We start from the raw sequence: 15267 nt of genomic DNA, 5'->3' as shown, positions 1-15267 counted from the left end.
GATTTTGAATTATGAAGTGAACATTTGTCCTCTTGGCATTTCCCTTTCTGATTGCCCAGAAGATGAGGCGCAGGCTTATGTTGGGAATCATTTTGAGCAGGGCGGGGAGAACAACGACGAGAAGTCATAACAACCCCCTCCACGGTCTTAGTTTTAGGAGATAGAATGTAAGCAAGTAGTGCGTCTCACTAAAATTATCGCTCTTTGTGAACAGCGGGATGATTATAGTAAACAACATTTGCGATTAATAAATAAATTGAATAGGGCTTCAACAATTAATCCATAAAATTGCTAATAATCGTTAGTGCGAATAATAGACAACCAATTTGATTGTCGATTAATCATGTCTGCACGAAAATCATACGCCAGTCACATAATTTTACAGCAATGAATAACACGTCTATGTGCAAAAATCATTTTCCGTTAACTTCATAGACTTCACTGAGCGAGCGCTGACGTGCACGTGCGTCCGACAAATGGAACGCAACATAATGGAACGCAACATTTAACAACATAGTGCACAACATAGTTTAAAAGAACATTGAAGGATGCGGAGTAACATTCTTGTAAATAATGGATTACATTAATAATATTAAGGTTTTTAATCCAATTAATTGATTAATTGAAGAAATAATCGATATATTAATCGTTTATCAAAATTATTGTTAGTTGCAGCCCTAAAATGATAAATAATATATGAAATCAAGTAATTGTCACTAAATCAATATTTCAAATATATTACCTTCAATTCGGTCTGATAGATACAGTTATCAGCAACATATGACCTGCATTATTTTATTTTATTTTATTTTATTTTATTTTATCTTACAACCAAGAGTTACAATTAAATTATTATACATTAAACATTAAGTGTTTTTGAAAATTAAATTAACATACTAATGTCATGTGACTACATAACATAGTACTGTCAGAAATGTTTGTCATTTTATAAAGTGTTTTGGTGGGGTTTTTTTTATAAATAAAGGGCAGTATTCAGTATATTGGTAATACTATAATAAGAATACAGAAATAAAGTGTCGTTAACAAACTATTACTTTATAGTTAATTCATAGTTAATATATTGTAGTCTCTGAATTGTTAAAGGGGCTATATGCAACTTTTTCCCCAAAATAAACGTAACAATAGCCTTTTTATTTGACCATTTATGACTCAAAAATCTCCTGATGAGCATACTGACACCTGGTCCGCTCACAGTGGGTGCACCTATAAGCCTGTATCCTATTTTTCCTATTTTCTGTCGGGTCGGATTTTTCCCGCGCTGTCTGCGGATGTGACGTCACCAACGCTGCGAGAGCGAGCAGAAAATAAGAGCAGTTCTGTTTTTTGGCCACAGGTGTCAGTCGCGAGTTTAAATTTCAGAAAAACGCAAATAGCCCCTTTAATATATTAAAAGGCTATATACAAATAGTGACTTCTGTATTCATTGTGTAATAATTAACACAATTATTAATGTAAATTAGCTCATAGTAAAGGCATTGTTCATTGTTTTTAGGAGTAAATAGTTCTCACTTGACTTTAAGTGCTTTAAGCCAACCTTTATTTAATTTTATTTTTCATTTAATGCATTCATATTCAGTGTTACTTAAAATGTTTACAAATACATTAAACACACACACATTGCCATTTGTTGTTTACCGGGACTCTCCATAGACGTAATGGTTTTTATTTAAAATTCTGCGTGTGCTCTTTGCTCTGCTCTGCTCTTTGTACACTGCAAAAAACAATATTGCCTGATCATTTGAAATGATTCTGCTGGACTTAAAAGTACACACACACACACACACAGCATGATATAAAGTTTCACACTGGTTAATATTTGCATCGACCAATCAGACATTTTTTTTTTTACTGGCTTTCCCTTTCCTGTCTGCTCTCTCCCATGCTGTCTTCCTGTGTGTGTGTGTGTGTGTGTGTGTGTGTGTGTGTGTGTGTGTGTGTGTGTGTGTGTGTGTGTGTGTGTGTGTGTGTGTGTGTGTGTGTGTGTGTGTGTGTGTGTGTGTGTGTGTGTGTGTGTGTGTGTGTGTGAGTGTGAGTGTGTGTGTGTGTAATCTCTTGTACTGTGTGTTTAGATGGATTTGTCAGAGGCTTAAGATAATGGATTCTCCTCAGAGACAAATTTAATATCTCCACATGTCGTAATCTCACTCACCACTCATGTAGACACTGGATTAAGATTATTACATCCGATCTCTCGGAATGACCCCTATCCTCGTGTGTGGACTCTTGCGTGTCCCTGTAGCCGTGTTCTACATTGTTTTGCAACCATCTTGATATGCTCAAGGCGGCTAATCTCTGTGCCTGATGAAAACCAACCCGTGGAAGACAACACCGTGTCAACACCATGTCAAACACCATTCTGACTTGAGTGCATGAGGCTGTATAAGCGTCTGACAGCAACGTTACCTCAGAAGCACGAAACTGTCTTTTCCCCTTAGTGCAAATCTTCCTTTTCATTTGCAGCGCTCTTCGGGCTACTGTACTTCTGAGCTCACTCTGAAAAATAACACGCAGCTATAATCAGCACTTCCTCAAGCACAATATGAGAATAGATAGACTCGCAGAATTATTCTGTCAGCAGTGGTGAGGGACGTGAGCTGGAGTGTGATTCTTTATTTGGATATTGGATCATATTTAATGTATTTATGTTAATTGTTTGCCATTTAGCATGATATTCACAAAGTGTGATTTAGACAGGTTGTTTGTTGGTTCTGGATTTTTTTTTTTCTCATTTTATGCATATTAACTTATGAATAAGGAATAACTATATATATATGTATATATTATAACTAACGAATTCATCAACACACATTTATTTATTTGACAACATGTATATAAATACATAATATTTTTAATAAATAAAAATGTCAACTAAATAAATTAAATTATATTAGCTTATTAAATTAATGCAACTTATTAAATTATATTAACTTATATTAATACTTTAACATTTGATTTATGTATTTATTTGACCACATTTATATAAATACATAATATTGTTAATGAATACATAAAATATTAACTAAATAAATAATTAAATTATATTAACTTATGAAATTATATTTTCTTATATTAATGAATTAACATTTTATTTATTTATTTATTTACTTACTTATTTGGCCACATTTATATAAATACATACTATTTTTGATAAATAAATAAAATATTAACTAAATAAACAATTAAATTATAAAATGAATGTAACTTATTAAATTATATTTATATAACTTATATTAACAAATTAACATTTTATGTATTTATTTGACCACACCTATATAAATACATATCTTTTTAATAAATAATTAATATTTGAAATAAATAATAATGTGAATAAGTAGTTTGATGCCTTATTATTATTTATTTTTTATTTTTATTTGATCACATTTGTATAAATACATATTTTTCATAAATAAATAATAAATTAACTATTTATTTAAATTATTATTTATATATTACAGACAGACAGACAGACAGACAGACAGACAGACAGACAGACAGACAGACAGACAGACAGACAGACAGACAGACAGACAGACAGACAGATAGATAGATAGATAGATAGATAGATAGATAGATAGATAGATAGATAGATAGATAGATAGATAGATAGATAGATAGATAGATAGATAGATAGATAGATAGATAGATAGATAGATAGAACTAGATAGAGTATAATTTTAATATCGTCCATTTATCAATTATTGACCATAACATGAAAATAATTTTTTAGCCCATTGTATCAGCCAGAATTGTAATATCAGTGCATCCCTAGCTTACATCATATTGCACTGATTGTTTGAAAGAAGTTTTTCCAGGACTAATATAGGATGTGTGAATCACTGATATTCTGCATACATCAGTAATACAAAATTGGAAACACCATATGCATCCAAGTTTAGCTTTGTGTACTTGTTACTGGACATACATTTAGAATGTGCCAGTCTATGCAAATCAGGTTTCTTGCCAAGTAATAAGATCCAAAGCTGAGGTGCCATAGTTTAACACATGGTGACACACACTGGAGTGCACATACACAACTGCGATTCTGAAATAACGTTTGGTTTTTAGACTTTTCAGAAATAGCACTCTTATATATCTTGTTCGTCTTCTTACTGACTTTTCCTGTCCAATTCCATTCGCTCGCTCCAATCTTCTGTATTTCATTTTCGCTCGCAGATTTCTGCTAGGTTTTTTTTTTTTTTTGGTTTGTTTGTCATCTTTTTGAATGATGAGATACAGCGAGATGAATGCATAAATTACATACATTCCTACTGAGATTACAAAAGTTAGAGCATCTATCACTGCTGTGTTTGGAGGATGTGAGAATGCATTACACCTTTCCAGTCACTGATCAAAGATCAGATCAAAGCTTGTGTGTGTGTGCGTGTGTGTTTGCATCTGTGTGCCAGTTTATCTATCATGGTATCATCTCACCATTCTCGTTGAGTCTTAAAGGAATCATTTGCATAAAAGGAAAATTCTGTCTTTATTCACTCATTCCATCTTTTATTTCTTCACATTTAAAGATCAAATTACAATGAATGGAGACTGGAGATTCAAAAGTACCATTCAAGTATCATAAACTGTATGACTCATACACTATATTCCAATTCTTATGAAGCCATGCCATAGCTCTAAGTGAGAAAAAGTTCATAGATAATCTTCTCTATTTAGCCGATGTGGCTAAATCATTGAGTCACTCAAGAAATGATTCATACATGAATTCAGGTTCTGTGAACTGGATCGATTTATTCATTGAAAAGATCTTAGAACAATTTTCTTATGAATCAAACATTATGAGTTCTCTCATGACTGTGCCAAGGAATATACTGTATGACTGTATAACTCTTTTATGGTGCTTTTAAAAGTACCATGAAAGTACAGTGCATCAGGAAAGTATTCACAGCGCTTCACTTTTTCCACATTTTGTTATGTTACAGCCTTATTCCAAAAATGATTAAATTCATTATTGTCCTCAAAATTCGACAAACAATACCCCATAATGACAATGTGAAAGAAGTTTGTTTGAAATCTTTGCAAATGTATTAAAAATAAAAAATGAAAAAAATCACATACATGATTTTACTTACAAACATAAGTATTCACAGCCTTTGCCATGACACTTAAAATTGAGCTCAGGTGCATCCTGTTTCCACTGATCATCCCTGAGATGTTTCTACAACTTGATTGGAGTCCACCTGTGGTAAATTCAATTGATTGGACATGATTTGGAAAGGCACACACCTGTCTATATAAGGTCCCACAGTTAACAGTGCACGTCAGAGCACAAACCAAGCCATGAAGTCCAAGGAATTGTCTGTTGACCTCTGAGGCAGGACTGTATCGAGGCACAGATCTGGGGAAGGGTACAGAAAAAAATCTGCAGCATTGACGGTCCCAATGAGCGATTTAGGGGAGAAGGGCCTTAGTCAGGGAGGTGACCAAGAACACGTCACTCTGACAGAGCTCCAGTGTTTCTCTGTGGAGAGAAGAGAACCTTCCAGAAGAACAACCATCTCTGCAGCACTCCAACAATCAGGCCTGTATGGTAGAGTGGCCAGACAGCACATGACAGCCCGTCTGGAGTTTGCAAAAAGGCACCTGAAGGACTCTAAAACCATGAAAACTAAATTCTCTAGTCTGATGAATCAAAGATTGAACTCTTTAGCCTGAATGGCAAGCGTCATGTCTGGAGGAAACCAGGCACCGCTCATCTCCTGGCCAATACCATCCCTACAGTGAAGCATGGTGGTGGCAGCATCATGCTGTGGGGATGTTTTTCAGAGGCAGGAACTGGGAGACTAGTCAGGATCGAGGGAAAGATGAATGCAGCAATGTACAGAGACATCCTTGATGAAAACCTCCTCCAGAGCGCTCTGGACCTCAGACTGGGGAGAAGGTTCATCTTCCAAAAGGACAACGACCCTAAGCACACAGCCAAGATAACAAAGGAGTGGCTATGGGACAACTCTGTGAATGTTCTTGAGTGACCCAGCCAGGGCCCAGAGTTGAACCCGATTGAACATCTCTTGCAAGATCGGAAAATGGCTGTGGTCCGACACTCCCCATCCAACCTGATGGAGCTTGAGAGGTCCTGCAAAGAATAATGGGAGAAACTGCACAAAAATAAACTGCCAAGCTTATAGCATTATACTCAAAAAGACTTAAGGCTTTGCAAAGATTTCAAACAAACTTCTTTCACATTGTCATTATTGGTTATTGTTTGTAGAATTTTGAAAATAATGAATTTAATATTTATAATGAATTTATTATAATTTACATAACAAAATGTGTAAAAAGTAAAGCGCTGTGAATACTTTCCGGATGTACTGTATAAAACTGTATGACTCAAATGCTATATTCCAAGTCTCACAAAGTCATGCGATAGCTCGAAACCAGACCAAAAATACGTTCATAAATAATCTCCTACATTTAGTCGATGCGACCGAATCACTGAGTCAGGAACTCAAGAACTGATTCGTGCATGAATTCAAATCTGCTCTGTGAATTGGATCAACTGATTTATTGAAAATATCTCAATAAAACAATCAGCTTATGAATCAATCATTACAAGTTATCTCATGAATGTGCCAAGGAACACACCATATGACTCATTTAGAATAACTCTTATGATGCTTTTAAAAGTATCATACAAATATAAAACTGTATGACTCAAACATTATATTCCAAGCCATATGATAGCTCTAAGTGAGAAATCAGACCAAAATGTAAATTCATAAATAATCTCCTCCTCTATTTAGTCAATGCGAGCGAATCATTGAGTCAGTGAGTTGAACTCCAGAACCGATTCGTGCATGAATTGATTTTGGTTCTATAAACTGGATCAACTGATTCGGAACTGAATAGGATCTTAATAGAGCAAATAGTTAATAAATCAAGTATCGCTAGTTTGCTCATAAATATGCCAAGGAAAACACTGTGTGTATGACTCATATATAATACTTTTATGAAATACATCACATATGTGCAGCTCTTATGATATCTATGGTGCTTTTGCATCCTTTTTGTGATTGAATGCTCCAGTTCCCATTCATTGTAATTGCACGGAATGACATGAGGACGAATAAATGACATAATTTTCATTTTTGGGTGAACTATTCCTTTAAAGATGCAATCACATGTCATTTTCACCTCTTACTTATCTTTCTTCATCTCCTGCTCTTTCTTTCCCTCCTCTATCATCTGTCAACCATGGATAGTCATTTGACTTTCCTCTGCATGTATTATTTTTCAAAGAACGAATTGATTCAGAGAGAGGATGAAAAGAAGAAGAAGAAGAAAGAAAAAAAAAACTTAGCACCTCATCACAAAACCTTATCTTCCCCGTGATGCTCAGTCTATTAACCTGATTGATTGTGCCAATAATCAGCCATCTCTCTCTTTCTCTCTCTCTTTTTACCATTCTTTTCTCTTTCTCCATCTCAGACATTATTGCCCCAGCTGAATTGGTTGCCCCGGTGATAGCGATTGCACCTAAGAACACATCAGTGGTTGCTGGGGCGAGTGAGGCTACTCTTGAGTGCATCGCTAATGCAAGGTGGGATTGTTAAATTGTTTTTATTATCCATCGCTGTGGTGATGTCATTTACATCAGTCAAAATTGTGATTATATTTGTCATTTCACATTTCTTAGAATAAAACTTAATGACTTTGACTCTGTAATGCATTTATTTCAACTCTAATTCTGCTTTTGATCAGTTTTGACTAAAGTATTAAGATGCATATAAAGCTGGCTAAGCATTTTATTTCAAAACCATTAACACTGAAGACCCCATAAAATTGCTGTATATATTTCCTGTTGAAATGTAGGTGTAAACATCATATTAATATTAAAGGACTTATCTCTTTTTTAAATTAGCCTATAGACTTTCATCACAGCCATAATTTGCCTCAAACCTTGATTTGCCACTTACATGTTGGTTAAAGGTGGTTCTTATTCTAGACAGCATTTGATTGAATACAAATTGTGTAATGCAGAGTGAGTCATCAATATTTTTATTTGTTTATTTTTATATTCTATTAGTGGATTTTAACATTTAAGTACACTAGCATATACACTACAATTCAAAAGTTTGGAGTTGATACTTCTTTTCTCTCTTCTGCACACCAAGGCTGCATTTATTTGATGAAAACGCAGTAAAAACAGTAATATTGTTAAATAAAATTACAGTTCAAAAGAAACTTTTTCTATTTTTAAGCTGCAGTCCGTAACTTTTTGAGCTCTAGTGGTTAATAAACAGAACTACATGCGTCTAGCGGAAGAACATTGCAGCCGGAGCTACTTCTCCATGTTTATGTGTATGGCGAGTCACGCTGGGACTGTGCTCCTCCGCAGCGGTTTCTACCAGTCTGGCCTGAAATAGTCCCAATATAAACACTTATTATAAGTGTATCATAATGATTAAGGGTAAGACAAAAACACGGTTCGGAAAATGGATTCATGTTATACATTCTCGTTATATAATTTTTGTAGGACAGCAGCTTTAATGTAATTTATTCATGCATCATATTTTCAGCATCATTCTCCAGTCTTCAATGTCACATGATCCTTCAGAAATCATTCTAATATGATGATTTGCTGCTCAAGAAACATTTCTTATTATGATCAATGTTGAAAACTGCTTAATAATTCTTTAGAAACCATGATACATTTTGTCAGGATTCTTTGGTGAATAGAAAGTTCAAAAGATTAAATTTTATTCAGCATTTCATTGAAATTGAAATATTTTAAACATTATGGGCCCTATCAAGCAAGTCTTTTTTGCTAGTTTCAGCCCGACGCAGTTATAATTTTCATGTCCAGCACATTGTTGTTTAAATAGCAAAAGCACTCGCGCCCATCTGTTCGCCCATGGGTGTGCTGGTCTGAAAACAAGGTGTGTTCAGGCGCATTGTTGGCGCGTTGCTATTTTGAGGCAACTGAAAATGACTGAGCCATTGACCAACAAAAACCTGATCTAAAGTCAATAGCGCAGTATTTTTGTGTTATTTAAAGGGCGCGTTAGTAATATGCGCCTATAGGTGGGTCCCCAACACACGTACATTCTGCTTATTACAACACACAAGGATGCGCAGCAGCACACAAACAGTGTTAAATATTAAAAATAAAAGGAGAAGCATTCATTCTTTCCGCTTGCAAATTCTGCCATGTAAATGGCGAATCCACCATGGTGCAAGCGCAACTGGCTTTTAAAGGGAATGGGAGATGAGACTCTGATTGGTTTATTGCATGTTACACCCAAAACACACCCATGGCTCATTAAGGTACAACTAGGTACAACCCTTTTGGACCAGTTGCCTGTTGCGCCGACCGTTTTTTCCATCATTAAACTAGCAAAAGTGGATTTGGACACGCCCTAAGCGCACCTGCACCATGCGCTTCAGACCATGTGCTCAGATCATTAAAGTCCCAGTGAACCGGAAGTTGCAACCGACTTTATTTCAGTGATTTGACGTATTTCCGAGAGAAACGGAATACTAAATGAGCAGAACAGAGGGCGTGGTTTGTTTTTTCCTCCCTGTGACCTGATTGGATATAGAAACATAGGCGTTTCATTCAGAAAACGCACCTCCTCGCCATCTCTGTTTATTAGCTTCAAAAAAGGCCTACCAATGTAGAGGGGAGGAGCATTTTCAGATTTTGATTAAAGATTACGAAGCCAAATAATTTTTTGATGCGGATTGACTTGCACGGATGGATTGTTCACCACAAAACTAGCAATTTGCGCTAACAAAGTAAATATGATCAATTTTGATTTCACGAGGACTTTAAATAGGGCCCTATACATTTTTGCTGTCACTTTTTCTCAGTTTGATGCATTAGCCTTGCATCACAGAAATAAATTACATTTTTAAATATATTAAAATAAAAAAAACAGTTTGAATAATAATAATAATTTCACAATATATATATATATTTGTATATAACCCACTAAAGTTGGCTGGAAACATTAAAATTAGTTTTTGCTTCAATTTAGCATACACATAACTTACCGTGCTCTTTATAATTCTTGGCATGAGTATTAATTTCAGTATGGCAGTTAATGTGCTGTGTTTTGTGTGTGTGTGTGTGTGTGTGTGTGTGTGTGTGTGCGGAGCAGATCTCTTGACAGGCTGCAGGTGTTCTGGAAGCGTAATGGGGTGAGACTAACAGCAGGAGTGGACTCTTTCGGTCGCAGGCTGGTCATCAGTAACCCCACCTCAGTGGACGCGGGTCTGTACGTGTGCGAGGCCGCTCTCAGAAACAGCAGTCAGAAGAGCACAGAGGCCAGAGCGTACCTCTCTGTGCTGGGTAAGACGACTGGTGTGCTACATGCAGGTTCTGGCAGATTTGTTAAGTATTATGTTAGTGAAATGACCTAGAGAGCAAGAGTTTGTCAGATGGATTTGATTTCAAGAATATCATTTAATTAAATACTGCAGTGAGCTCAATTTTTTTTCATGTTTCAAGTCACCCCACTTGGCGGCATTTCGTTAACGCCTCTTGGCTGCTATTTCTAGTCAAGTACAGCTCCTGTCTACTGTTTTCCAATGTATCAATTACTGTAGATATGCCAAATCAGCAGAAATTGATAACATTACACCAAAAATGAAAACTATAACAATAACTTTAATGATAACTATATTACCATCCACACAATGTACAATAACTTTTGTTTATTCTGAGCACCCTGCTGTAGCCATGTTCTCATGACAATTTAGTCAGATGGATTTTGATTAGCTGTCAATGGGTCTCATTCTGGGTTTTTTTTGCGTGGATTATTTATATATATAATGAACGTCTCACAAAAAATGTCATATGTATATGAATTTGTTCTTATCCTTGTTCTAATACATTTGAAATATTCTAAATGACCTTGTGCATTAGAAGTTAGTAATTTGCATAAAACACACCCAAACCATCTCCATATAGGGGGTTTTCACACATTTTTACAGCGTTTTGACTCTCTCATAAGATATTCTTTTGCCTGAAAGCAAGTGCAATAAGATCCTCAAGCAATTTATGAGTGATTTTAGTTGTTCATACATCTGTGACCCTGAACCACAAAACCAGTCATAAGGGTAAATTTTTTTACATTAATCTAAAAATACTACTAATAATACATTTGTGATATATTTACGGTATGACATTTACAAAATATCTTCATGGAACATGATCTTTACTTAATATCCTAACAATGGCATAAAAGAAAAATTGATAATTTTGATCCATACAATGTATTGTTGGCTATTGCCACAAATAACCCGTGCGACTTAAGACTGGTTTTATGGTCCAGGGTCACATTTTTCATAGATTTAGAGCACATTTTAGTACAACCTTTAGATATTAGTCAAGCTACAGTCAAAGACATATTTATGCTGACCAGACCAAAATAAGTGCACTTAAACATCTGAAAACATGACAGTCAAGTTTGATAGCACCATACATGCAAATGCCTAAATGAGGGAATATCCCACCTCTCTGCTCATGAATATTAATTAGATAAAGTGACATCGCCCAGTAACTGATTTACTGAAGGGTTTAAGGGGACCTACACTGTGGAGAAAGTTCTCAGATGGAGCATTTGATGGATAGGTATGATTAAGGAATCTTTCTGAGGGCGTGGAAAATGTCAGTCTGAAATCAGAAATACATTGGATTTCCAAAATCACAATTAGACCTGCCTCAGTGACATTTTCATCAACAGACGCCTACATCAGTGTGTGTTGCAGCCGAAGTTGAAACGCAACCTTTAGCGACACACAAGCCCTGTTGTAGATGCTTTATTTTAAGGTGACGTAATTACATTTAAAGGGTTGGTTCACCCAAAAATGAAAACAATGTCATTTATTACTCACCCTCATGCCGTTCCACACCTGTAAGACCTCCGTTCATCTTCGGAACACAAAGTGAGGCCTCCATAGAGACCAAAGCAATTTACACTCTCAAGATCCATTAATGTACTAAAAACAGATTTAAATCAGTCCATGTGAGTACAGTGGTTCAATATTAATATTATAAAGCGACGATAATATTTTTGGTGCGGCAAAAAAAATTTAATAACGACTTATATAGTGATAACCGATTTCAAAACAATGCTTCATGAAGCTTCGGAGCGTATCGAATCAGCGAGTCGATTCAGTGGTTCGATACACTCCAAAGCTTCATGAAGCATTGTTTTGAATATTAATAGTAATATATTAATATATTAGTAGTAAAGTGAACTACATGTATTTACTATAGAGTTACAGTTTGGGTTTGGTTTTCTTTGTATCTCTCAGTAAATGGAAGGATACATTTAGAAATGTGTAAAAGTGAGTTCTAATGGTCGCAATGCACATTTATTCACACAAAAGCAAGTGGTTTCTTCATTCCTTGTTACGTCATTGGCGTTTTATCTGGGCATCACAACTCAGTTTCCAATGTTTTTAGAAGGTCAGTGGACTTAAACATCCTCAGCCTCCTTAACATCCCTGCTCTTTGATCCAAAAACACAAATATTACTCTCTGCCCCAAGATCATTCTCACCAAAAGATGAGCTATGAATATTTATACCTCACCTCGCACTCTTATTAGAAACAGCAACGAATATTCTTTCAATGAGCTTATCTGACAGGTGTGCGCCTTACATGATTGGGCGAAAGGGGGGCATGCATATGCATGAGGCAGCCAATGGAGTGATGAATAAATTGGGGCTGTTGGAGGCTCAGAGAGACTTTTATAGAAAGATAAAGTGAACATGTCAGTGCAGCCAGCAGTGGAAAAGAGGTTGAGACGGAGGAGATATTTATTGTTTCTGCCGTTGAATTCGATCCAGGCGCCAGTCTGAATATGTATATCCTGATCTGCATAAACGTACAATGAGACTGAATAAGTGCTGATTTGTTCGGGAAGAACGAAAAGGAGGAGAGGAAAGAGAGAAGAAAGAATTTGAAAAGCTGTGATATTATGCTGTTCGTTTTTTTTGCCGTTGTTGTTGTTTGTTTAACCCCCCCCTCTTTTATTTCTGGATATTCTTAGGTAAGTGAAAAGCTGTTATCAGCATTACAGTTAACAGGTCCTTTGTCTCCTTTCATTTGGAGTGAGTTAGACAAGGCAAGAAAGAGAAAGAGAGAAAAAACAAATGCCAGGCGTGTCAAAAAGTAACAGGAGTCTTGCTCTTCCTGTCATAAATAAAGGGGGAAATAAAAGTGCAGTGGATAAATGGGTTTTCTTTTTTATATATATACATATATATAAAACCTTTTTACTATTATAATGAGTTAAGTGTGGCACCAAAGACTGCTGGGAAAAGTCTGGGCGCACATCTTGCTTTTTACATGTACAGCAGTTGAGTGAATGTACACATCCATATGTTCACTCTTTTATCGTAACCTAAAAATAATACACTTCTTGAATATCCACCGTTATGTCAGCAAACTCTAGAACACACTCAGGTTGGTATTAAATGGTAAAAATATAAATCTAAGCCCTCAGTTATAAGGTACTCCACACATGATTTCTTCCACAAATACCTAAACAACCACCCATAGCATCTAATCCAGTGTTTTCCAACCTTTTTTTTTGTTGCGACAGCACAGTTTTGATAAGTAAAAAATGCCATGGTACACCACTACATAAAGATATAACAAAATTGCACAAACATACATTGCTTCCAATGGCATATTTAAACTAGATATTATATTAAAAGTAGTACTCACATTTCATGTGAAACTTGAGATTAAGGGCCTATCATACACCCGGCACAATGCGCAACACAAGTGTTTTTTGCTAGTTTCAGCCCGACGCAGTTGTCATTTTCACGCCCAGTGCCACGTTGTTTAAATGGCAAATGCACCTGCGCCCATTCGTTCGCCCATGTGCGTGCTGGTCTGAAAACGAGGTGTGTTCAGGTGCATTGTTGGCGCATTGCTATTTTGAGGCAATAACTGAAAACTATAACAAACTGTATTTTTTGTGTTATTTAAAGGGCACGTCAGTATTTTTGACTGAAACCTGGCAAACGCCTGATGATTCCATTGAACAGCACCTTTTAAAGGGGTAGTTCACCCAAAAATTTTAATTAGCCCATAATTTACTCACCCTCAAGTCATGCTAGGTGTTTATGACATTCTTCTTTCAGACGAATAAAATCGGAGTTATATTACAAAAGTCCAGGCTAATCCAAGCATTAGAATTGCAGTAATAGTGGCTCTGTTTTTGAAGTCCATAAAAAGTGCATCTCTCCATCAAATAACTGCTCCACGCGGCACCGGGGTGTTAATAAAGGCCTTCTGAAGCGAATCGTTGCGTTTGAAAAATATTCATATTCATAAATATTCAACTTTATCAAGTAAACTTTCGGCCGACCGCCTTCTGTGGAAAAGTGTTGAATGTTGAAAGTGAAACTCGAGATGCGTACGTGACGTCATGACGAGCGCACCTGGTCACGTTAGTCTTTCGATCGGCAGGGGAACTTTCAACAATTTTTCCATAAATTGAACAGGGAAGGCGGTCGGTCGAAAGTTTACGTGATAAAGTTTTAAATATGGATATTTTTCTTACACAAATGCATCGATTCGCTTCAGAAGGCCTTTATTAACACCCCAGAGCCGCGTGGAGCAGTTATTTGATGGGTAGATGCACTTTTTATGGACTTCAAAAACAGAGCCACTATTACTGCAATTCTAATGCTTGGATTAGCCTGGACTTTTGTAATATAACTCCGATTTTATTCGTCTGAAAGAAGAATGTCATATACACCTAGGATGACTTGAGGATGAGTAAATTATGGGCTAATTTTCATTTTTGGGTGAACTATCCCTTTAACCCCTCCTGGATATAGTTACCTGACAAAACCTAGACTTTGTGGCAGAGGTGGTGGTCTGGCTGTGATCTTTAAGAACAATTATAAAGTGACTAAAAAGGACGTTCTTGATGAATGTCTATCACTTAAACTTGCTGGTCCCGCTCCAATTATGATTATGTTGATTTATAGACCCCCTAGATATAATATAAATCTTCTCTCTGAATTGACTCAACTTCTCACTCTTGCCTGTGCCCAGCATGATAGAATCATGATGCTAGGTGACTTTAACATACACGTTGATTCTGATTGTACTTCTGCAAAAGACTTTATGTCTGTTTTGGATTATTTTGAAGTATCTCGGACAACCAGTGGTTGGGAAACACTGATCGAATCAACCACTTAGAACACATTAGAAACTACCTAGAACGGATTAACCTCATAACAACATTTCAAAAGGGTG

General features: G+C 36.1%; 1 protein-coding gene across 1 annotated transcript in view; it reads left to right on the top strand.

Moving 5' to 3' along the window:
• sdk1b (sidekick cell adhesion molecule 1b) overlaps positions 1 to 15267 on the top strand; it is a gene marked incomplete at its 3' end in the record, with an annotated part of 336422 nt that overhangs the window by 201928 nt on the left and 119227 nt on the right. The window contains exons 7-8 of the mRNA XM_079811264.1: positions 7465 to 7576; positions 10140 to 10330. Coding sequence (XP_079667390.1) covers positions 7465 to 7576; positions 10140 to 10330 — 303 coding nt within the window. The remainder of the gene's footprint in view (positions 1 to 7464; positions 7577 to 10139; positions 10331 to 15267) is intronic.

Source organism: Gobio gobio, assembly GCF_949357685.1.
Source record: "Gobio gobio genome assembly, chromosome: 3".
Lineage (NCBI taxonomy): Eukaryota > Metazoa > Chordata > Actinopteri > Cypriniformes > Gobionidae > Gobio > Gobio gobio.
The sequence above is the reverse complement of the archived record's forward strand: the minus strand, read 5'-3'. Positions and strand labels throughout refer to the sequence as shown.